The 23,689-nt window shown below is 47.5% G+C and overlaps 2 protein-coding genes across 3 annotated transcripts in view; both read left to right on the top strand.

Annotated features, from left to right (window-relative positions):
* Positions 1-15,383, top strand: part of LOC140704054 (E3 ubiquitin-protein ligase TRIM7) — a 104,703-nt gene extending 89,320 nt beyond the window's left edge. The window contains exons 1-7 of one of the 2 annotated variants that reach the window (XM_072988741.2): positions 1,036-1,536; positions 7,906-8,001; positions 9,148-9,378; positions 10,016-10,038; positions 11,222-11,340; positions 12,565-12,597; positions 13,501-15,383. In XM_072988741.2, the coding sequence (XP_072844842.2) occupies positions 1,126-1,536; positions 7,906-8,001; positions 9,148-9,378; positions 10,016-10,038; positions 11,222-11,340; positions 12,565-12,597; positions 13,501-14,018 (1,431 nt within the window). In that variant the 5' untranslated portion in view covers positions 1,036-1,125 and the 3' untranslated portion in view covers positions 14,019-15,383. Of the gene's footprint in view, positions 1-1,035; positions 1,537-7,905; positions 8,002-9,147; positions 9,379-10,015; positions 10,039-11,221; positions 11,341-12,564; positions 12,598-13,500 lie in introns of those variants that run through there. The other variant, XM_078388586.1, reaches the window with a different exon arrangement.
* A 6,065-nt stretch (positions 15,384-21,448) lies between these two features.
* Positions 21,449-23,689, top strand: part of LOC140704056 (zinc finger protein RFP) — a 38,073-nt gene continuing 35,832 nt past the window's right edge. Inside the window, exon 1 of the mRNA XM_072988732.2 lies at positions 21,449-21,865. Coding sequence (XP_072844833.2) covers positions 21,449-21,865 — 417 coding nt within the window. The remainder of the gene's footprint in view (positions 21,866-23,689) is intronic.

The following is a 23,689-nucleotide window of genomic DNA, read 5'->3' as shown; positions in this document are numbered from 1 at the left end:
ATTTGATATTCCTCTTTTCCTTCTGCCTTCCACCTTTCCCAGCATGATTGCCTTTTCCAGAGGTTCTTTCTTGCCTTCTCAGAAGGTGCCCAGAGCAGAACAGCCTGAGCTTCATGTGAGGGTTCATTAGTCTTCACCTCCCCCGAACCAAATAAACCAGGAGACGCTTTTAAACCAAACAACTTGTCTTCATTTATTAACTGGGGAATGGGTATGGAAATGTCCAGTAAGTGGGGAACAAACTTCTCCTGAGGGAGCAACGGCTCTGGCAGGGGCAACCAGTCTTCCACGAATGGGTTACTTGACTTCGAAGCCCATGGACCAGCCTGAACCCATAAGGGTTCTCCGGGTTCGATGTCATCAGGCTCTGGGATTAACAGCGGGGTGGTTTCTTCATCCCCTGCATATCCCCAGGGGACATATCTCTCATCACCCGGGGATTCCCAGGGTCCAGGTAGCACCCCATCTTTCTCAATTCTTCCATAAGCCATGCCTTCTTCTCCTCCCTTTCTCTTTCTACTCTCTCCTTTTCTTCCCTCAACTTACGTCTCCACTCCCGGGTCTCAGTTTCCCCTCAGTACGATGGACGTGGGGTCATTTCCCCCCCCCCCCCGGCTGCTGCCTCCGCTGGCTCCCTCCCCCCTCCTTCCTTTCCCGCCAAAACAGGAGTTGTCTGGGTTGCCACCAATGACCCTTTCATTCCCAGTTCCAAGTCCGCAGTATCCACAGCCTGGGTGGAAAGGGTGGAGGAGCCATTTGGGTGCCTACATTCGCCTTGGGGCCGGAGGGCACTCCTAACAACACCTCTTGACCCGAGGTTCGGGCTCCACATTTCAACACCCACCGTGTTCATTTTCTGGCAGTCCAGGGGTCTCTACCAAACTTTCCTCCCGCACCACATTTCCTTCCTTTTAATTCATTCCCTTTCTTTCCCTTTACAAACACATTTGTGTGTGCGTGTGCGTGTGCGTGTGTGTGTGTGTGTGTGTGCTTGTTGCTCCACCTACTTCTGTCCTTTTCACATGCTGACGATTCCCTGCTGAGACATTCAAGGGAAGGAAAACACCCACTTTCTGGAAGCGGGGAAAGCGAAACTGAGCAGTTAACTTCCTGGTGGGACGGGAGATGGCTACCGTTCAGGATCTGTGCGAGGAAGCCACTTGCTCCATCTGCCTGGACTATTTCGAGGATCCAGTCACTATTGAATGTGGGCACAACTTCTGCCGAGCCTGCCTGACCCACTGCTGGGAGGGGTCGGAGGGAGAAGAGGTTTCCTGCCCTCAATGCAGAGAAAACGTCCGAAGGAGCCTCGTCTCCAATCGGCAGCTGGCAAACTTTGTGGAATTGACCAAGAAGCTCCGTCTTCAAGAGGAAATAATCACTGAGAGAAAGGGGGGAGCCTGTGGGAAGCACCGGGAACCCCTGAAGCTCTTCTGCAAGGATGATGAAGCCCCCATCTGTATGGTGTGTAAATGGTCGAAGGAGCACCGAGATCACCAGGTGGTTCCTCTGGAGGAGGCTGCCCAGGACTACAAGGTAGCAAGAGTGGTGGTAAAATTATTTGGGGGGTGGGGAGCCTGTTCGTGATGCCTCTGGATTGTTGACAGTGGTTTTTATGTGCATATATTTAAGGGAATGCCCAGATTTGGGGAGGGTGACATGTGCCCTTTATTGTCTCCCCCCCTCATAGACACCCCTGGTAAGGAGGAGGAAATCTGGACCAGGGGGTGAAATAGTTGTCGATCCTGCCTGAAAACGTTTTCTGCTGATTCTGTCTTCGAACAGATTCCCAGAGCCCAGCAAGACATGATTTCCAGCGCAAAGTTTTCCTTATGAGTGGAGGTTGGGGGCAATCCTGGATTAATAATGGGGGCAAAGGGGGAAACTGCCTTGGTGGGGTCCTGCCAGAAGGCTGGATGTCTATTTAAACATATATATAATAATTTAAAGAGTTTCTGTTACAAAAACCTATCTTGTGAAACCATACTTTGTATGCAATCATCTGTAAAAGTGCCTGAATTATGTAGGCATCCTTCAGTCTCGAAAGACTATGGTAGCGTGCTCTGTATGGGGGACTTGGAACAGCGTCTAGTGTGGCTGAGGAGGCCAATTTGAGAGTTACAATCTCTTCCACACTGAAGACAAATCCAATCTGTCCCCTGTCCAGCTCCCTGGTTTTGCTTCCTTTGTGAGTTCCTCTTTGCCTCGGCCTGCTGGACAAGGGTCTCTTCAAATTGGGAGAGGCCATGATGTACCGCCTGCCTCCAGGCTGAACGATCAGATGTCAGAGTTTCCCATCTGTTGAGGTCTATTCCTAAGGCCTTCAGATCCCACTTGCAGATATCCTTGTATCGCAGCTGTGGTCTCCCTCTGGGGCGATTTCCCTGCACTAATTCTCCATATAGGAGATCCTTTGGAATCCGACCATCAGCCATTCTCACAACGTGCCCAAGCCAGCGTAGACGTCGCTGTTTCAGTAATGTATGCATGCTGAAAATTCCAGCTCGTTCTAGGACTACTCTATTTGGAACTCTGTCCTGCCAGGTGATACCAAAAATCCCTCGGAGGCAACGCATATGGAAGGTGTTCAGCTTCCTCTCCTGCCGGGCCTGAATTAACCATTAAGTAAAATAGCAGCAGGAACTGGCAAACCATTCCAGTATCTTTGCCAAGAAAACTCCATTGACAGAAACAAAAGGCTAAAAGATAGGACGCTGGAAGATGGGACCCTCAGGTCGGAAGGCGTCCAACATGCTACTGAGGAAGAGCAGAGGACAAGGACAAGTAGCTCCAGAGCCAAAGCCGAAAGGACGCTCAGCTGGAACAAGCAAACAGGAACCTGGAATGTAAGATCTATGAACCTTGGGAAGCTGGATGTGGTCAAATAGGAGATGGCAAGAAAAACATTGACATCCTGGGCGTCAGTGAACTAAAATGGACAGGAATAGGCAAATTCAATTCAGACGATTATCATATCTACTATTGTGGGCAAGAATCCCATAGAAGAAATGGAGTAGCCCTCATAGTCAACAAAAGAGAGGGGAAAAGCTGTACTGGGATACAATCTCAAAAATGATAGAATGATTTCAATACAAATCCAAGGCAGACCTTTCAACATCACAGTAATCCAAGTTTATGTACCACCCACCAATGCTGAAGAGGCTGAAATTGACCAATTCTATGAAAACTTATAACACCTTCTAGAACTGACATCAAAGAAATATGTTCTTCTCATTCTAGGGGACTGGAATGCTAAAGTAGGGAGTCAAGAGATAAAAGGAACAACAGGTAAGTATGGCCTTGGAGTTCAAAATGAAGAAGGGCAAAGGCTAATAGAGTTTTGTCAAGAGTACAAGCTGGTCATCACAAACACTCTTTTCCAATAACACAAGAGGAGACTCTACAGATGGACATCACCAGATGGGCAATACCGAAATCAGATTGATTCTGCTCTCTGCAGCCAAAGATGGAGAAGCTCTATACAGTCAGCAAAAACAAGACCTGAAGCTGATTGTGTCTCTGATCATCAGCTTCTTATTACAAAGATAAAAGTAAAGGTAAAGGTTCCCCTTGACAATTTCTGTCCAGTCGTGTTCGACTCTAGGGGCGGTGCTCATCCCCGTTTCCAAGCCATAGAGCCAGCGTTTGTCCGAAGACAATCTTTCCGTGGTCACATGGCCAGTGCGACTTAGACACGGAACGCTGCTACCTTCCCACCGAGGTGGTCCCTATTTATCTACTCGCATTTCCATGCTTTCGAACCGCTAGGTTGGCGGGAGCTGGGACAAGCGACGGGCGCTCACTCCGTCACGTGGATTCAATCTTACGACTGCTGGTCTTCTGACCCTGCAGCATAGGCTTCTGCGGTTTAGCCCACAGCGCCACCACATCCCTATCTTATTACAAAACTCAAGTCAGGTATAATCTAAACTAAATCCCTTATGACTAGAATACACAGATGAATTATACCGGAAATAACTGGATGTCCTAGACAACCCAGATAGTGTGGTTACAGACCTTGAGCCAGGCATCCTGGAGAGTGAAGTCAAGTGGGCCTTAGTAAGCATTGCAACAAGAAGGCCAGTGGAGGTGATGGCATTCCAGTTGAACTATTTAAAATCTTAAAAGATGATGCTGTTAAGGTACTGTAAGATGCTGTTAAGATGCTGTAAAGTACTCAATATGCCAGCAAGTTTGGAAAACTCAGCAGTGGCCAGAGGACTGGAAAAGATCAGTCTACATCCCAATCCCAAAGAAGGGCAGTGCCAAAAAATGCTCCAACTACTGTACAATTGCACTCATTTCACATGCTAGCAAGGTTATGCTCAAAATCCTCCAAGGCAGGCTTCAGCAGTATGTGGACCGAGAACTCCCAGAAGTACAAGCTGGATTCCGAAGGGGCAGAGGAACTCGAGACCAAATTGCTAACATGCGCTGGATTATGGAGAAAGCCAGAGAGTTCCAGAAAAATATCTACTTCTGCTTCATTGATTATGCAAAAGCTTTTGACTGTGTGGACCACAGCAAACCATGGCAAGTTCTTAAAGAAATGGGAGTGCCTGACCACCTTATCTATCTCCTGAGAAATCTATATGTGGGACAGGAAGCAACAGTTAGAACTGGATATGGAACAACTGATTGGTTCAAAATTGGGAAAGGAGTACGAAAAGACTGTACAGTGGTGTCTCGCATAGCGATTGCATCGTATAACGATGAAATCGCTTTGCGATGAAGATTTTGCGATCGCTTTTGCGATCGCTTTCCGATGTTCCCTATGGGGAAATTTCGCTTTGCGATGATCGGTTCCCTCCTTGGGGAACGGATCATGGCAAAGCAAACACCTGATCGGTGCCTCGGGAGGAGGGAGGGAAGGAGGGGTGAAGGGCCTGGCCCCAATCCCCGCGCACAGGAACCCCTGGGGCTCCGAGCCAGAGAGCAGTTGCGGCGGGCGGCGCTGCAAAGGAGGAGGCACCCACCGGGGACCGGGATCAGGGTGGCAGTGGCTGGACGGGGGCAGTGGTGCACCAGAGACCCCCTCCTCGCCCGCCAAGGAGACGGGGAGTGCGGGGTTGGCTCACTGGCGGTGGCTGGCGCGCCCCTTCCCTCTCCTGCTCCCCACCCCGGGCGGCTGCCTTCTTCCAGCCCGCTGCTCACTGGCCTTGTCCGGGTGTCTCCCGGGCTAGCTGGTGAGCAGTGTTAGGCTGGCGCGCCCCTTCCCTCTCCTCCTCCTCACCCCGGGCGGCTGCCTTCTTCCAGCCCGCTGCTCGCCGGCCTTGTCCGGGTGTCTCCCGGGCTAGCTGGCGAGCGGCGTTAGGCTGGCACGCCCCTTCCCTCTCCTCCTCCCCACCCCGGGTGGCTGCCTCTTCCAGCCCGCTGCTCGCCGGCCTTGTCCGGGTGTCTCCCGGGCTAGCTGGCGAGCGGCGTTAGGCTGGCGCGCCCCTTCCCTCTCCTCCTCCCCACCCCGGGCGGCTGCCTTCTTCCAGCCCGCTGCTCGCCGGCCTTAGCCGGGTGTCTCCCGGGCTAGCTGGCGAGCGGTGTTAGGCTGGCGCGCCCCCTCCCTCTCCTCCTCCCCACCACGGGCGGCTGCCTTCTTCCAGCCCGCTGCTCGCCGGCCTTAGCCAGGTGTCTCCCGGGCTAGATGACTGGCTGGCGAGCAATGGGTGGCCGACATGCCCCTTCCCACCCACCCCTTCCCCACCCCCCGGTGGCTGCATCCCTTTAACCCCTTGCTCGCCTGCCTTAGCCGGGTGTCTCCTGGGATAGCTGGCGAGCGATGGGTGGCCGGCGCGTCCCTTCCCACCCCCCCTTCCCCACCCCCTGGCAGCTGCATCCCTTTAACCCCTCGCCCGCCTGCCCTAGCCGGGTGTCTCCTGGGCTAGCTGACTGGCTGGCGAGTGATGGGTGGCCGACGCGTCCCTTTCCACCACCCCTTCCCCCCCCCGGCGGCTGCATCCCTCCAGCCCGCTGCTCACCGGAGAAAGACCCTCTGGCCCAGCTGTTTGTGTCCTGGGACAGCCCCGGCAAGGAGGCCGGGCGTCCTCCAGGGCTGGCTGGCAGTGGAACTTGGCTTTGCTATGATCGGTTCAGATCATAGCAATGCTTTTATAACAGCTGACTGGCGGTTTCAAAATGGCCGCCCGCTGTTTCTGGGACAGATTCCTCCCTTAACGAACAGCGAAAATGGCCGCGCTATGGAGTATCTTCGCTGAACGGTAAGTTTCAAGCCCATAGGAACGCATTAATTACGTTTTAATGTGTTTCTATGGGCTTTTTTGCCCCGTATAGCGACGAATCCGTATAGCGACAATTTTTCCGGAACGGATTATCGTCGCTATGTGGGGCACCAATGTATATTGTCCCCCTGCTTCTTTAACTTATATGCAGAATACATCATGTGAAAGGCTGGACTGGAGGAATCCCAAACCGGAGTTAAGATTGCCGGAAGAAATATCAACAACCTCTGATATGCAGATGATACCACTCTGATGGCAGAAAGTGAGGACGAATTAAAGAACCTCTTAATGAGGTTGAAAGATGAGAGTGCAAAAAATGGTCTGAAGCTCAACATTAAAAAAAACTAAGATCATGGCCACTGGTCCCATCACCTCCTGGCAAATAGAAGGGGAAGATATGGAGGCAGTGACAGATATTACTTTCTTGGGCACCATGATCACTGCAGATGGTGACAGCAGCCACGAAATTAAACCTGCTTCTTGGGAAGAAAGCAATGACAAACCTAGAAAGCATCTTAAAAAGCAGAGACATCACCTTGCTGACAAAGGTCCACATAGTCAAAGCTATGGTTTTTCCAGGAATGATGTATGGAAATGAGAGCTGGACCATAAAGAAAGCTGACTGCCGAAGAATTGATGCTTTTGAATTGTGGTGCTGGAGGAGACTCTTAAGAATACCCTGGACTGCGAGGAGATCAAACCTATCCATTCTGAAGGAAATCAACCCTGAGTGCTCACTGGAAGGACAGATCCTGAAGCTGAGGCTCCAGTACTTTGGCCATCTCATGAGAAGAGAAAACTCCCTGGAGAAGACGCTGGTGTTGGGAAAGTGTGAAGGCAGGAGGAGAAGGGGATGACAGAGGACGAGGTGGATGGACAGTGTCTTCGAAGCCACCAACATGAATTTGACCCAACTCTGGGAGGCAGCGGAAGACAGGAGGGCCTGGCGTGCTCTTGTCCATGCGGTCACAAGAGTCGGACATGACTTAATGACTAAACAACAACAACAATGGACATATAAGCTCCAATGACATGTAAAAAATGGACTTTGATTTGTATTATTTGTAAATTTGGTGATTTACTTTGTAAGAGCCTCGTAGCGCAGTGGTTAAACAAATATATTGCAGACAAAACTATGCTCAATCCCAGGCAGCCGGCTCAAGATTGACTCTGCCTTCCATCCTTCCGAGGTCAGTAAAAGAAGTACAGTACACAGCTCGCTGGGGGAGCAGTGTGGTAGACTGCATAATTAACTTGTAAACTGCCCAAAGTGTGTTTGAAGTGCTATGGGGCGGTATATAAACAGCACACTTTGCTCTTCCTTTTTGCTTTAATTCCTAAGGGAGCCCCAAACCTGAGGTACATTGGGGGTCCCAGAGTCTAAATACAGCCCTTGATGGGAGTCTTAGTATGTGTCTCTGTGTGTGTTTGTGTGAGAAACATATAATAATCTCACATTCCTCAGACAATGCAACTTTCCTTGGAAACAAGATGAGCAGCTTCAGATAGGCTTTTTTTAAGGACACAGAAAGAAATCCATTAACCGATGTGGAGGGTACAGTGGGCAGTCCAAGATGAAAAAGAGCCCGTCCCTCCGTGATTGGGAGGAAGCACGTTCTTCAGTTCTCCTTTGCCTCTAAATTAAAAATGGACTTCTTTTTTTACCTTTCAGGATCTCATCTCCAGCCGCCTGGAGCTTCTGGAGGAGGAGAGAGCCAAAATTTTAACATATAAAGCAAAAACAGAAGAAGAAAGCCAAGAGTTACTTGTGAGTATCGGTGTCCCTAAAAAGGGATCAGTTTTTTTAACCAGCATGTGGAAAATGCAAGTACAGTACATGGATATAGGCCAATTGGATATATATATATATTGGATATAGGGCAATTGGATATATATATATATCCCAGCAGTACTATATAGCAGTATATAGTACTGTTGGGATATATATATAGTACGCATCCCAGCAGTACTCTGTGTGTGTGTGTGTGTGTGTGTGTGTGTGTGTGTGTGTGTGTGTGTGTGTGTGTGTGTGAGTGTGTGTGTGTGAGTGAGTGTGTGTGTGTGTGTGTGTGTGTCTCTAGGCCAATCGGCCTATATCCATGTATCCATCTATGTATCTATCCATCCCCATCTTTATATCTCCATCTATCGATCTATAGCTCAATGTCTGCGTGTGCACATGTGTAGTCAGCCTATAAATAACAGCATGTGTCCCCAGGGATCAATCATAGCCCTTTGTGCTCCTGGACTTCCAGCCCCCCTTTCATCCCACTCTGCAAAAGTTACATTTTAATATATGAAAAGTTCCATTCGATTGATTCTTTTGTCTCAGCATTGGGGTGTGTGTGCTGTGATTCTACCATGTTTTGAGGGCTTCGATCTTGCATCCTCAACCATCTACAAAAATGTTTTCCACTAGGATACAAGTGAGTTGTAAGAGCTGAAAAGATTTAAGAAATCTATTTCATGTTTGGGTGCAGGAATAGATGCAGCCCTCCAACGTCCAGAGGCAGGAATGTATAGTTTGGAATTTGCCCATCCCCTCATCTAAAAGGATCCACTTTTCAACTGTCGTTCCATTAACTCTTCTCTACTGATCTATCCCCCTTCTTCGATGCACACCATAACATGGCGAGGCTCTGAGAGAAGTCGAAAGCAATGCCCTCCAGGTGGATCCCATGACAAGTGTAGACTCTTAGCAGGTGGAACACTTAAGCTATGGCACCAGACTAAGAAACTGTATAGCTATATCCATGTGTGTGTATATATATAGCAGTACTTTGATCCAGTATCTCAGCAGCACAAGTCCCAACCCTGATTTCACCTTTGGAGCCTTGACTTTTTGAGACCACCCTTCACAGGCCCTGCCATCAGCCTCATTCCCTCCCCCTCCTTTCTGACTCTCCTCCTGCAGAAAGAGACAAAGGCAGAGATGGAAAAGACAAAGGAACAATTCAGAGAACTTCACTCCTTTTTGAACGAACAAGAGGAGCTTCTTCTGGCCCGACTGGAAGAGGTGGAGAAGGAGATTGCAAGGGAAAGGGAGGAGCACCTGGCCAGGCTCTCCGAGGAGCTCTCCTCTCTTGGAGGTCTCATCTGGGAGATGAAGCAGAAGTGTCAGCAGCCCCCAGGAGAACTCCTGCAGGTAAGATTGGCAGAAGGATCCCAGGCTGCTCTCCAGGGGAAAAGTTGGCTTTGAAATACTTTTGTGGCCCCATCTACATGTAGAGAGAATCAACTTTTGTACATACAGAAGAATCGAGATAGTCAGGTCAATGTGTTTATCTCAGTGTGGACTAAATATTGATGGGAACACCTGCAGTTTTCACTTCTCTGCCAATGCTTTGATTCCCAGCCATGCATCAATCCTGCCTCTTCTTCCAAGCCTTCCAAAAAGAGCTGGTTCGCCTCTTTTGGAAACTGGTCACCAGAGCTGCTCTCATCCATTGCTTCAGAACTGGAACCCTTCTCATGGATGACGAGCACACAGAGACACCCCATTTTAAATGGTTTTGCTACCTTCCAAGAATCCTTTGCCCTAAAAAAGAGGAGATAAAATACCTGCCACCTTAACCCTGGTCCTTCAGAAACCCCTTACTCCCTTGTGGCAGTTCAGAGGCAGAAAAAAGTTTTTTAAAGCCTTCTTGTAGGAGATGATGGATCTCTCCTCCGGAATGGGGTGGGCTTAGAGTGGAAAATAAGGAGGGCCTGTGGGTGCCTCCCCAAAGACTGACGTGGTAGAATCACTGAATTCCCTTTTCTTTCTCTTTTTCCCCCTCCAGGATGTCAGAAACCTCTTGCAAAGGTGAGTGGAGCTGCTCTTTTTTCATCAGGCCTTGATAATCCTGGGAAGGGCCTTTGTGGAAGGAAAATGGTCCCAAACTCTCCTGGAGAGATGATGTTGGCTCTCGACCGTTGGGAGAGGTAACAACAAAGGGTATGCTCGGGAGCACCTCCTCCATCCACCCAGGGCCACTGCCAGAGCACAATCCTTTCCTCCCCTCCATGGCTCCTTCCTGTCTTCTTCGTTTTTCCAACTCATTCTGCTATAACTGTTTTTAAAAATTACACTAAATTAGGGAATTTGTGAATATCTCAGTACACGTTTGTTTTTGAGCGTCTGTTATTGGTAGGATCCTCTGAGGGTCACTAATTCTAAGGGTTGCCGTAAGTTGGAAGCAGCTGAATAGAACACAGGAAAAACAGTAACATATTTCTTAAGCTCTTTCTGCATGGTACAGGACAAAGAAAATAATACAATACAGCAAGAATGTTACAAACAAAAGCTTCGTGGAAACACAGAAAGTTTGGAGTGGGATAATGAAGCCCTAAACTTTTCTAGGCAGTGTGAAGACATTTGGGAGCAGGAGTTGTAGGTTGCATCTCCTCTCTGTCTATAGTTTAAAAAGATTCTCTTCCTGATTCAGCAATAGCTATTCACAGTAATTAAAGACACCTTTCTCCTCTCCTGCAGCTCCCAAAGTGGGTTGGAAAAACTGCGGGATGGAAAGAGGAAGTTTTAATTGCTGAAAGACATCCTCTCTTGATATCATTCGCCTTCCACAGCGATAGCTATGGAAACTCAGTTTCCTGGGATTCCTGTTATTCCTGCCTTCGGTTGTGAGGCAGAATGAGGACTCTTGATCGCTAAGGGTTTGATCCGGGGAGACAAATGCTTGAACCAACTGCTACCCCCTGTACCTCTTCAAAAGCCATTTTCAGCCATTTAAAAAATGGAAAGAGAAAGTGCCGAGATGCTGCTGGTTTGCAGTGGCTTCATTTCTTGGGGGAAAGGAGAGGGATGGAAGGTCTTAGGTCCCCCGCAAATCCCTCTGCAAAATGCCTCTGGGGTCCACATGCAGCCCATGGACCACATTTTGTCTCTGTTTTAGGTTTTCTGCAGCTTTCCACTCAGTCCCTTTGTTTTCCTGGAGATTCTGGCTAGGGTTAAGTAGGTTTGAAGTAATTTTTTTCCCCTCTTCCAACAGTCCTAGGAACAAGGAGCCCTTTGAGAATCCTGTGGCTTTCCCTCCTGAGCTTAGGTGGGAGATCTGGGATGTCCGTGGTAGGAATCTCTTTCTAGCTAAGCAGACGAAGCAGTTCAGAGGTAAGTCAGAGCGCCTGCAAAGACAGACCCTGGTCCTAGAGGGAACAAGATAGGAGTGTGGTTTTTGTTTTGTTGCATTACGGATAGCAGTCACAACAGAGAAAGCTCTTCCCAGACAGCCCAGCTCCTCTTTCCTTTCCTCCTGAAAAGACCAGACCCAGACTTATTCTGGGAGACTGTGGGGTAGAGTGGGAGGGGTGTGTTGTTCTCCATGAAAAAGGCAGCTGACACAGTGTGGTCATGGGAGGAGGGGGGGGACACTCCTTCTAAAGGTTCCTGGAGTCTTCTTCTGTTTTCAGCACCCTGGATATTGGTATCCGACACATGCGATGGCCAGTTCACTGCTCACCCCCCTGAATGAATTAAGAACCAATGGGTCCCTTTTCTGGAATCAACAAATGCCACACAATGTATTCTCATCAGCTTTTCTTTCAATTGGAAGAGAAATCGATCTCTTCCTAGTAGCATTTTTAAGATCACTTTATGAATTGTCTCACTTATAGGAAACTAGACAATAACTATATTGTGTAAACCCACAATGTGAACACTTTGAGACTTGATTGTTACTTAGGCCATTCAAAAGTCAGCTGTGGCTATTAGTCTTCCTTCTATACAACTCCTTAAAGGGGATCCACCCCTGAATTTCTGCATATAGCAGGAGTTGTTCTGCATTCATAAAAACGACAAGATTTGGATTACCCAGATTCCTGTGGGCCCATCATCCTGCTGGCTCTTAACTAATAAATTCATTGGAGACGAACACTTTGGCTTTTTAAGGGTGAACCTGATCGGGAGGATTTCCTCAGAACATTATTTCTTTCGTAACAAATCAAACCCCAGTGCCATAGGGCTTTGACACAGCTATAGAGCCTCTGACAAAATTCAGTGTTGTTTTATTTTCAAGGTGTGTGAAACAATGGCAATAGGAGAAACTTCTCAAACTACTAAATTAGCTAGATATGGGTCATCAAATGGTCCTCAGACCTCATGAGATGGACTCAGCTGTTCTTTTAATCGGCAGAAGGACGGAGCAAAGGTGTCCTCTTTCCTCAACTTTATCTGCAGATGCTATGAAGCCTCTGGCCTCGTCCAGAAGAGCAGACACCCAATTAAAATTTCTAAATATTAATGGAAATAGATACAGCCCAGATATGTTTGTGGGAGGGTATGTTTGTGTATAAGAGGCTCTGCTGCTTGATTTGTGCATCTTTTTTGCTTTCACAGATACTGTGTTATCTGGATCCCGACTACAGAAAGGTACGTTTCTCATGCCTCCCTACATCTGTGGAAGGGAGGGGGGCCTTCTTGGTTTGAGGCTCTTTAGACACACAAGAGCTAAAGCAATTGCTGGTCCCATCAAGAGCCTTCAAATCCGTTGCTCACGCTTTCTGCCACAACCTGCGTATGTGTGTTTTCCCTGAAGCACCAAGGAATGAAGTCACTCGGAGTGTGCTGGGGGAGAGCCGGTCATGGGAGGCCTTTCCCAATCACCACAGCGCTGACCTTCCTGGAAGTAACCCATCCAGGCAGAGAAAGGGCTGTGTGATTGAGTGACGAGAGGACCTCTCGAGTAAACCTTCACGCTTCCCACCTGGATATGTGGCTTCCTCTGGAGAGTGTTTGGAAATTTCAGTGGGTCCAAAACACGCATGCGCACGAGTGTGCCCTTCTGTGAGTGAGCACCGCCTCTTTGCGCATGCATGTGAACATGCCCCTTCCCTCCACGAACATGCGCACGAGTTTGTCCCGCCCCCCCAAAACTCCAACCGGTCCACGACTCACAGGCAGGGCCACCCTCTCACCTCCGTAAACAATGGCTGACCCATAACAGGCCACACACAGAGAGAAAGGATGGGGAAATTGGGAGCCGACCCCACACCCCAAACCCAGGTGCCATCTCTATCCAGGCATCGACCCAGGCAGGATCTAAAGGCAGCTCAGGCGTAAATCAGTCTTTTAACTTCAATGGGGCCTCAAGTTCTCTTTTACCCTATTTATTATACATAATGGTTTTCTTGTACATGTTCAATGAGATTTAAATGGCTGCTTGTACAAACCTAGTGTGGTGTGTTAATGACACAAGTCACACCACAGGGTTTCTCCCCACCTCATTCTCCTCATTTTCTCTTCTGCTCTTTGTCTCTCTTTGTCCCCAAACAGCAAATGTCACCCTGGACCCAAAGACAGCACATCCCAACCTCATCCTATCTGAGGATCACAAAAGTGTGAGATATAAAGGCAGATGGCAAGATTTACCTGACAATCCTGAGAGATTTAACAATAAACTTTTTGTGTTGGGACATGAGGGATTCACCGCAGGCAGGCATTTCTGGGAAGTCACTGTAGGGAGTGAGGGAAATTGGGCTGTGGGGGTGGCCAGGAAGTCCGTACGTAGAAAAGACCCTGTTGAATGGAGAACCGAAGAAGGGATCTGGGCTTTGGGGAGGCTGGTAGGTGGCTACAGGGCCTCCAACCTTTCTGATGAAATTGATCTTCCTTTGAGTGAGAAGTTGAGGAGGATCCAGGTGTCCCTGAACTATGAAGAGGAGCAGGTGTCCTTTCATGATGCTGATACAGGATCCCGTCTCTACACCTTCTCTGGAGCCTCTTTCTCTGGGGAGACCCTCCTCCCCTTCTTTTTTGTGGATAGAAAAGCCTCCCTCACAATCTCCCCTTAAGGCATTCAAGCTGATCTTGGAGGAAAATTGAACCTGGCTACCCTCCTCCCCAGGAAAGAAACTGAATCAATATTTTTTTGCAGGGGGGGGCTTTTTCTTCCTCCCTTTCCAGGAGTCCTTTCCTTCCTCTGCCAGTCAGTTCTTAAAGAGACAGTAGCCCTTTTTCCTGCATGTCAGAAATCTCCTTTGTGTTTTCAAAAGATACCACACCCACAACTCTTTTTTTGTTTGTTTGTTTGAGTTTTTCTTTTGTTTTGCCACAACTTCCCAGGCCCTATTGAGATACACTCTCCTGGACCCTTGGAGGGAGAAAGGATATGTTCTTTTTCTCAAGAGCCCCAAGGAGGAGGAAATTCTTGTAACTGGTTGTAGGATGTCCCATTCCAGCCCAGATCTCGTGAGTTTAAGAGTAGTCATTCATGTGGTATTTCCATCACACAAATATGTTGCGTGTTTTATCATGAGCGTGGGGTGATGTTGGTGTGAATAGGCTTGCATTGACCAGGAACAAGAGAATGCTATTCCATTGGATGGTGAAGCATCACTTAAATACGGATATTTGCTCAAGTTGTGTGAGGGAAAGTTATAATCGTGCCTTCTACTATCGCTAAAATCTGGTTGTGTACTCGTCTCTTTTGCTCCTAGAAAGTATAAAGGTTTGATTTGGTCTAGTTCTTGCGAGATGGTGAATCCCTCATATAATTTTGATTTCTTCTATAAATGATAATGGCTTGATTTGACTTTCGTTTCCCAGGAGAAAGGAAGGAGAGAACTGACATCAAAGGGATCCACGGAAATCCCGGGCTGGCAGCCCTGGTGGCTCATTCTTGATGATATGTCAATCTGGCCCAGGGACAGTGGAAGGAAGGGAGCTGGCAGCAATAGGCTGGGGAGACCATATTGGTACCTTTGGATCCCCAGCTCCCACTCCTGTTCCTGAATCCACACCCAAAATATCCTTGATGCCCAAAGAACAAAGAGGCCAGAGCAGGTTAAAGGAGAGCTCTCTGAAGAGAGAGAGGTTAGGAGAAGGCAGAAGGAGGGCGAGGAAAGAGTTAGAATGGACAACGACAACTCCCATTCAGAAGAAGGCTAGGAGAGAGGACTTGAGTTACTCCTCAGCAGAACCACCAGGCCCTGGAAAGAAGGATCTGAAGTATCGAATGTCAGGATTAGTTAGGCTGTCATGAGGGCATCATTTTATTATTTTAGTCAACCATTTTTCTCATTTAATGTTCTTTGAACAGAGCCTGTTTGTGCAAAGTTTCTTGTTATTTTGCAACCAAACCACCTCTGACTCTGCCAGATTTAACTTCTGTTTACTTTACTTTTCTTATTTTTTTTTCAATAAAGTTTTTCGTTTAAGCCTTTGGTCTGAATACTGTTTCTCAGAGACCCTCAGGTTGACTAACTCCCATTAGCCTTGTCTCTCTGCAGGCAAAAATGTTGAAACTAAGATTGTCCTCTTTTGAGCACAACACGAGAAGACTGGATTCTTTGAGACAGACCATGACTCTGGGAAAGGTTAAATGCAGCAGGAAAAGAAAAAGACAGAATACGAGATGGATTTAGTCCCTAAAGGAAACCACAGTCTTGAGTTTGCAAGAGCTGAGCTAGGCAGTTGGGGTCATTCATGGTGTCACCGTACGTCAAGGGCAACTCAATGTCACATAACAAGTGCAGTTGGAGGGCTATTTTCAAATATTGCACAGCTGCTGTTCAACATATTTTAATACCTCCGACTGCTCCTTCCCTGGTGGGTCTTTCTAATAAAGAAGAAGTGAGGCACTTGAGTGTGACTAGTTTGGGGTGAAGGTGGTGACCTCGAAAAGGTGAATCTGCCCAACTCATTTCCTTCCTGGGAAGGCAAGAGGGAGGAGCTTCACTGGACGACTAAATGTTTCAAAAGCAGGCCAGCCACCAGGCCCGCCTGGACTCTCCCTCCATCAGGCTGGCCCTTGCAGGGCTGCAGGGTTTCCCCTCTGGTCCCATCGGCCGCCTTGTCTTTCCCGTCCTCTGCAGGTGAAGGGTTGCCAGCTGTAGGAGAGGAAACCAAACCCTGGGAGTGGGACTCTGCTTCCAGCTGGAGGAACAACAGGCCTCTGGGAAAGGGAAAGGAGGTGCGAGGCAGAGAGGAGAGGGAAACTGGTGAGTGTGGGGGGGGGGACTCCTGGATATTCAATCCCAAGGAGACGGAGCAAGCGCCAGCTCCTCATGCGAATTTCAGCAGCTGGCACTCACCGACATGTATACACTCTGCACGTACCCAGAAGTGCTTGTTATTTTGACTTCCAAGTCTAAACCAGGAAAATGGCTTTAACTGTTCCTGAAGTCTCCTCCTTCCCCCACTTTCTCTGAGTCCCTCACAAGAGGGAAGAGCATCTCACAGCTGAATACTCCATGGTGTGAGGGGCATCAGGGCAGGAATGTTAGGCAAAGCCTATGAAGTCACTGAACTGCACCATCCCCCCCAAAAAGAGATAAGTCAGGAAAGGCTGGGAGCATTCAGTGCCTGGGGGTGGGGGGTGGTTTAAAATAAGGCGCTTCCTTCACTTGCACAAGAAATGGAGGCTCAGTCTGTGAAATCTGAGCTTGATATTTCCAGGAGCATTTGTGTCCTGGCTTCACATCCTCCTAGAAGTGTGAAGCCGGCCTTGACTCCCAAGGGTCCTCGAGTTCTACCCCCTTCTCAAAGCAGGAAATCTCGATGTAAAGCATCCCTGGGCCGGTCCCAACGGGGGATTTGGGGCCAGACTGAGGAATTTGGAACAGTCTGGTTTGTGCTTAAATGGTCCTTATCAGTGTGATCTGTTTTATCTCAAACTTGAGTGATCTTTCTGTTCACTCTGGAGATATTTATTCCACAGAGATCTTTGTTTACTCATGTGTAAGTGAGCCTACTTTACTAGCAAGGAAGGAAGCAGCAATGGTGGACAGTGGTGGAGGCATAAGCACATGGCAGATGCATTGACAGGATGGAAAAAAATTGGGGTGAGGGTTGTAAAGATGGAAGATAGGGAACCCCCCCAACTTTTCCCTCCTTTCTTCTCAGTCAGGGCTCTGCTGGGGGTGCATTGCGTTGTGGGGTAAGAGCCCTTGGACTTGACATAGTTCAAGTGCCAGCTCCTAATGCGGATTTCAGCAGTTGGCACTCACCGACTTATATGCACTCTGCACATATCCAGAAATATATGTCATTTTGTTTCATCATATTTGTTGGCATATTCTTGTTAGGATTTTGACTGATTCAATCTCTGTGGCTTGAAATATCTCTATCTGTATCCTATCTAGTGTTGGTGATTTATTTCTTCTCAATGCTTTCAGAGCAAATTTCAATTCACTTTCTAGGACTGTAGGTTTTTCATCATAAGATTCTTCTTCAAAGCACTCTGTCCTCTATTTCAGTGGTTCTTAACATTTTTGAAAGAAACGCCCCCTTGAGCCATTGAGGAAGTTATCATTGCCCCCCTCCCCGCAGTGATGATTTATTTATTTATTTATTTGTTTGTTTGTTTGTTTGTTTGTTTGTTTGTTTAAGACACTTAAATCCAATGACCCCTGAAAACAAAATTAAATTCCAAGAAAATGAAATGCTGCCAAAAAAGTAACATTTAATGATTTAGCTGCAAGTGAATTTTAGGACGCAAAAAGAAATATAAAAAGGGCATAAAAACAAATGCAGGAACTAAAAATTTCAAGACAAAAAGTCTGAAACTAAATTAAGATTGGAGGAAAATATATATTCATGCACACTGTAAAAAGGCTGCAGCCATCTTCACAGGTTTGGCTTGCTCCAGCGCCCCCCTACCGCCCCCTTCTGCTCCAGCGCCCCCACGCCGCCCCTTTTCGTTCCACTGCCCCCCTGAAAAATGAAATCGCCCCCTGGGGGGCATTATCGCCCACGTTAAGAACCACTGCTCTATTTATCTCTACTGTCTTTAGTATACTGTTTCCATCATCTATTTCTTTTATCTTCCTTAGACAGTGTGCTTCTCTTCTGCTCTTTTGGCATTTCTAACTGAGTTTTAAATTTCCCTTTGATTTCTCAGATCTTCTTGAAGATGTGTTGGGTTCTCTCTCTGTCTCTTTTGTTGTTGTTATTTTTTGTACTAGACATTATAGTAGTTCTAATCTCTATGCAAAAATTGCTAAAAACCTGAATTCAAGAATCTGACCTTACTCCTGTTGCCTTTTATTTTTGCCTCTCACCTGTTCTTTCCCTCTTAACCACATCATTCTTTTTTCATCCCTTTAAACTTGAAGGGTCCTGGGGGCTGCATAAATGCCCCAGGTGGATGAATGTAACCTGAGGACCACAGGAGGCTGACTTTCTGCAGGTCCCATCATCCACTCTGTCCCTTTCTTTTCCTTCAGCAGGGAATTCTGGCTTGGATTGGGAGGGTGGTAAAGTAACCGTGTTTTTTCTCGCCATCAGTAGTGAGGAGAAGAAAAAGCCATTTCAGAATCCTGTGCCTTCCTCTCCTGAGCAGAAGTGGAAGATCTGGGACATCGGGGACAGAAATACCCTTTTAGCTGAGAGAATGTTAGCACGCTGGTCCTAAAGGGAACAAGACAAAGTATAGATTTCATTTTATTGCATGACAAATCACAGTCAGAACAACAAAGTCTCTTTCTTCATAGCTTAACCTGTTTTCTTTCTTCCTAAATAAACGAGACACAGGGTTATTCTCAGACACCATGAGGTAGAGTGGAAGAAGTACATTGATCTCCATGAGAAAGACAGAGGGCAGAGTGCGAGCGTGTGGAGAGGGATGTCCCTCCTGTGTGTATTAGTTTGCCTCTTCTACACAAGTTGCTCCTCTGCCCGGTTTGAGGAGATCCATCGGAAGTTTCTTGAATTCATCTTCGGTCTTCAGCGCCCTGGAGAATCAGACATTTATGAGGGAAATTCATTGCTCACCCTCCTGAATGAATGAATGAACGGGTCCCTTTTCTGGTATCAACAGACACCAAGTATACAGGGCATTAGCTGTTCTTTCAATTAGAACAGAACTTGATCTCTTCTGGGTAGCATTTTTAAGAGCACTTTATTAATTGTCTCATGTACAGAAGACTAGATGATAAATAAACATCTTTCTTGAATGAGTATATAGTGTAAATTCTCCAAGACCTGACAGTTTGTACCATCACTGAGGAGGAACACTTTCACTTTTTAAGTGGTTTAGTAGATAACTGACCTGATCAGGCGGCTTTCCCGTGTGATACATCATTTCATATGTAACAAATCAAAGCCCCATGCCATTGTGCTTTGATGCAACTAGAGCCTGATGCACCTGGAAGTGAAAGGAAAGTCCGATGCTGCAAAGAAAAATGCTGCATATGAACCTGGAATGTAAGATCTATGAACCTTGGGAAGCTGGAGGTGGTCAAACAGGAGATGGCAAGAATAAACATTGAATGGGCGTCAGTGAACTAAAATGGACGGGAATAGGCAAATTCAGTGCTGACGGTTACCATATCTATTATTGGGGGCAAGAATCCCGTATTGATAAGAGATAAAAGTAATAGAAAATAATCATAAAATATTGTTGCTGTGGTTAATGGGAATGAATACAAACAAGCAAACGTGTAACCCTATCCAGGTTTAATGATTGAACAATAAAAAAAACATATATGACTTCTGTGATTTACCAATCAAGTAATAAATAAACTTGTTCATGTCTAAGAAACTTGTTTGTGTAGCGTGGATAAAGATCCACTGGTGGCAGCATGTAAAAAGAGAAAATGATACATCGTGTCCCAAGGTGGACCTGTGTTTGACGGAAAACAAACAAGGGAAACGGGGAACTTGACAAACGGAGGGAAGAATGGTATCGGAGGTGATGCTGGAGTCCTCTAGGCTGCAAGGACTAAGGGACGTCAATGTCTACGCTGAGACCTACTTATTAGGAGCGGCTCAGGACTTGATGTCCTCCATGACAACTGTTTCAGTTTGTTTTCTCTGATTCACTTAGTTTTCTGGGGAGGGTCCTAACAATACTGACTGAACGTTCATTTCCTGTTATAATAATTTTTTACTTGGTTCTTTTGAAAATGACACATTACCTGGACCTCTGTGATTAATACTAAACAAGGTTGATATAATCAACTGGTGGCAGCAACACGACACATCGCATGTGCAAGATTGGTGAAACAGTCAAGGGACAGGCGGGAACGTAACAAATTCTAACTCCTGTCCTCTGAAGATGCCGGCCACAGAGACTGGCGAAACATCAGGAAGAAAAACCTCCAGAACACGGCCAAACAGCCCGAAAAACGTACAACTACAGTATCGGATCCCGGCCATGAAAGCCTATGAGAATACAAGATTCCCAGAGCTTGTCACTAGAGGGAACCAGAGACCATGCTATGTAAAGGGTTCACTATTAAAATAGTGTTTCGCATTTTCCTGCATCTGTTGGGAGGGAATTGGAATTGATTTCTGCAGATATGGGGGTCCTACTGTACAGATACCGTTTTTCCCAGAAAATAAGACAAGGTCTTATATTAATTTTTTGCTCCAAAAAACACATTAGGCTTTATTTTCAAAGGATTTTTTATTTTTTCCTTGTACAACTTTCTACATTTATTCAAATACTGTACAGTCATGTCTTCTTCTGGCTGCTGCACAAGGATGGAGGGCACAGTTTCACTTAACTGGGGCTTACTTTTGGGGGTAGGGCATAGACAACGAGCATCCTGAAAAATCATACCAGGGCTTATTTTCAGGTTAGGTCTTATTTTGGGGGAAACAGGATAACTGGGTTGCCACTCCCTTCTTTTGAGGGGCATCCTGGAATTGCCCAGCTTGCCCAAGGCCACACAGGCTGGCTAGACTTTGCAGGAGGCACAGTGGGGGATCCAAGCACCAGCCTCCGTCTCCACAACCAGATAGATAAACTACTGAGTTCTCCTCAGATCATTCATGCTGTTTTGTTTTGTCGCCCCATGACTTAATGGCAACCCTCTGAAGGAGCGATTTCCAAAACGTCCTGTCCTCAACAGCCCTGCTCAGCTCCCACAGACCCAGTCCTGTGGTTCCTTTAGGGAATTTTCCTACCTTCTGTTTGTTCTTCCTCTTTTCCTTCTGCCTTCCACCTTTCCCAGCATTATTGTCTTTTTCCAGAGGGTCTTTCTTGCCTTCTCAGAAGGTGCCCAGAGGAGAAGAGCCTGAGTTTCAACACCCACCCTGTTCATTTTCTGTCACTCCAGGGAGTCTCCACCAAACTCTCCGCCCGCACCACATTTCCTTCCTTTTAATTCATTCCATCTTTCCCTTTACAAACACTTTTTTGTGCGCTTGTTGCTCCACCTACTTCTGTCTTTTTCACATGCCCACGATTCCGTGCTGAGTCACGGGAAGGAAAACACCCACTTTCTGGAAGCGGGGAAAGCGAAACTGAGCAATTAACTTCCTGGTGGGAGGAGAGATGGCGTCTGCTACAGTTCAGGATCTGTGCGAGGAAGCCACTTGCTCCATCTGCCTGGACTATTTCAAGGATCCGGTCACCATTGAATGTGGGCACAACTTCTGCCGAGCCTGCCTGACCCACAGCTGGGAGGGGTCGGAGGGGGAAGAGGTTTCCTGCCCTCAATGCAGAGAAAAAGTCCGAAGGCATCTCATCTCCAACAGGCAGCTGGCCAACGTTGCAGAATTAACCAGGAAGCTCCGTCTTCAAGAGGAAACGATCACTGAGAGAAAGGGGGGAGCCTGTGGGAAGCACCGGGAGCCCCTGAAGCTCTTCTGCAAGGATGATGAAGCCCCCATCTGCATGGTGTGTAAATGGTCGAAGGAGCACCGAGAGCACCAGGTGGTTCCTCTGGAGGAGGCTGCCCAGGACTACAAGGTAGCAAGAGTGGTTGTAAAAATCATTGTGGGGGGGCAGGGAATGGGGAGCCTGTTCGTGATACCTCTGGGTTGTTGCCAGTGGTTTTTATGTGCCTTCATAGGCATCCTTCAGTCTCGAGAGACTATGGTAATGTGCTCTGTATGGAGAATTTGGAACAGCGTCTAGTGTGGCTGAGAAGGCCAATTCGAGAGTGACAGTCCCTTCCACACTGAAGACAAATCCAATCTGTCCCCTGTCTGGCTCCCTGCTTTTGCTGCTTTTGTGACTTCCTCTTTGCCTCGGCCTGCTGGGCAAGAGTCTCTTCGAATTGGGAGAGGCCGTGATGCAGTGCCTGCCTCCAGGCTGAACGCTCAGATGTCAGGTTTTCCCATCTGTTGAGGTCTATTCCTAAGGCCTTCAGATCTCGCTTGCAGATGTCCTTGTATCGCAGTTGTGGTCTCCCTCTGGGGCGCTTTCCCTGCACTAATTCTCCATACAGGAGATCCTTTGGAATCCGACCATCAGTCATTCTCACGACGTGCCCCAGCCAACGTAGACGTCGCTGCTTCAGTAATGTATTCATGCTGAAAATTCCAGCTCGTTCTAGGACTACACTGTTTGGAACTTTGTCCTGCCAGGTGATACCAAGAATCCGTCGGAGGCAACGCATATGGAAGGTGTTCAGCTTCCTCTCCTGCCGTGCACAAAGGGTCCAGGACTCACTGCAGTACAGGAGTGTGCTTAGGACACATGCTCTATAGACCTGGATCTTCGTACGTGTCGTCAGCTTCTTATTGAGCCATACTCTCTTTGTGAGTCTAGAGAACATGGTGGCTGCTTTGCCAATGCGTTTATCCAACTCGACATCTAGAGAGAGGGTGTCAGAGATGGTTGAGCCGAGGTACACAAAGTCATGAACAACTTCCAATTCTTTTGTGGAGATGGTAATAGAAGGAGGTGAGTCCACCCCCTGGCCCATGACTTGTGTTTTCTTCAGGCTGATTGTTAGTCCAAAGTCTTGGCAGGCCTTGCTGAAACGATTCATGAGTTGTTGGAGGTCTTCGGTAGAGTGGGCAACAATGGCTGCATCATCTGCGAAGAGGAAGTCCCGCATGCATTTCAGTTGTACTTTGGTCTTTGCTCTCAATCTAGAAAGATTAAAGAGCTTTCCGTCTGATCTAGTCCGGAGATAGACGCCCTCGGTTGCAGTTCCAAAGGCATGCTTCAGCATGACAGCAAAAAATATCCCAAAAAGTGTTGGTGCGAGGACACAGCCCTGTTTCACTCCGCTTCGAATGTCAAAGGGGTCTGATGTTGAGCCGTCGAAAACTACAGTGCCTTTCATTCCCTGATGGAAAGATCTGATGATGTTGAGGAGATGAGGTGGACAACCAATCTTGGGAAGTATTTTAAAAAGGCCGTCCCTGCTAACCAGATCAAATGCTTTTGTAAGGTCTATGAAGGCCACAAGGAGTGGCTGTTGTTGTTCCCTGCATTTCTCCTGCAGCTGTCGGAGGGAGAATACCATGTCAGTGGTGGATCTATTGGCTCGAAATCCACACTGTGATTCTGGATAGACTCTGTCTGCAAGCACCTGGAGCCTCTTCAGCACAACGCGGGCAAGCAGCTTCCCTACCACGCTAAGAAGAGAGATGCCACGGTAGTTATTGCAGTCGCCCCTGTCTCCTTTGTTCTTGTACAATGTGACAATGTTTGCATCCTTCATGTCCTGTGGTACTCCACCTTCCCTCCAGCAGAGACGAAAGACTTCATACAGTTCGGTGGTGATGATCTCCTTACAGCATTTCAGCACTTCAACAGGGATGTTGTCCCTTCCAGGTG

This window comes from Pogona vitticeps, chromosome 2, assembly GCF_051106095.1.
Source record: "Pogona vitticeps strain Pit_001003342236 chromosome 2, PviZW2.1, whole genome shotgun sequence".
NCBI classification, from domain to species: Eukaryota; Metazoa; Chordata; class Lepidosauria; order Squamata; family Agamidae; genus Pogona; species Pogona vitticeps.
This window is presented reverse-complemented; position numbering and strand designations above follow the sequence as displayed.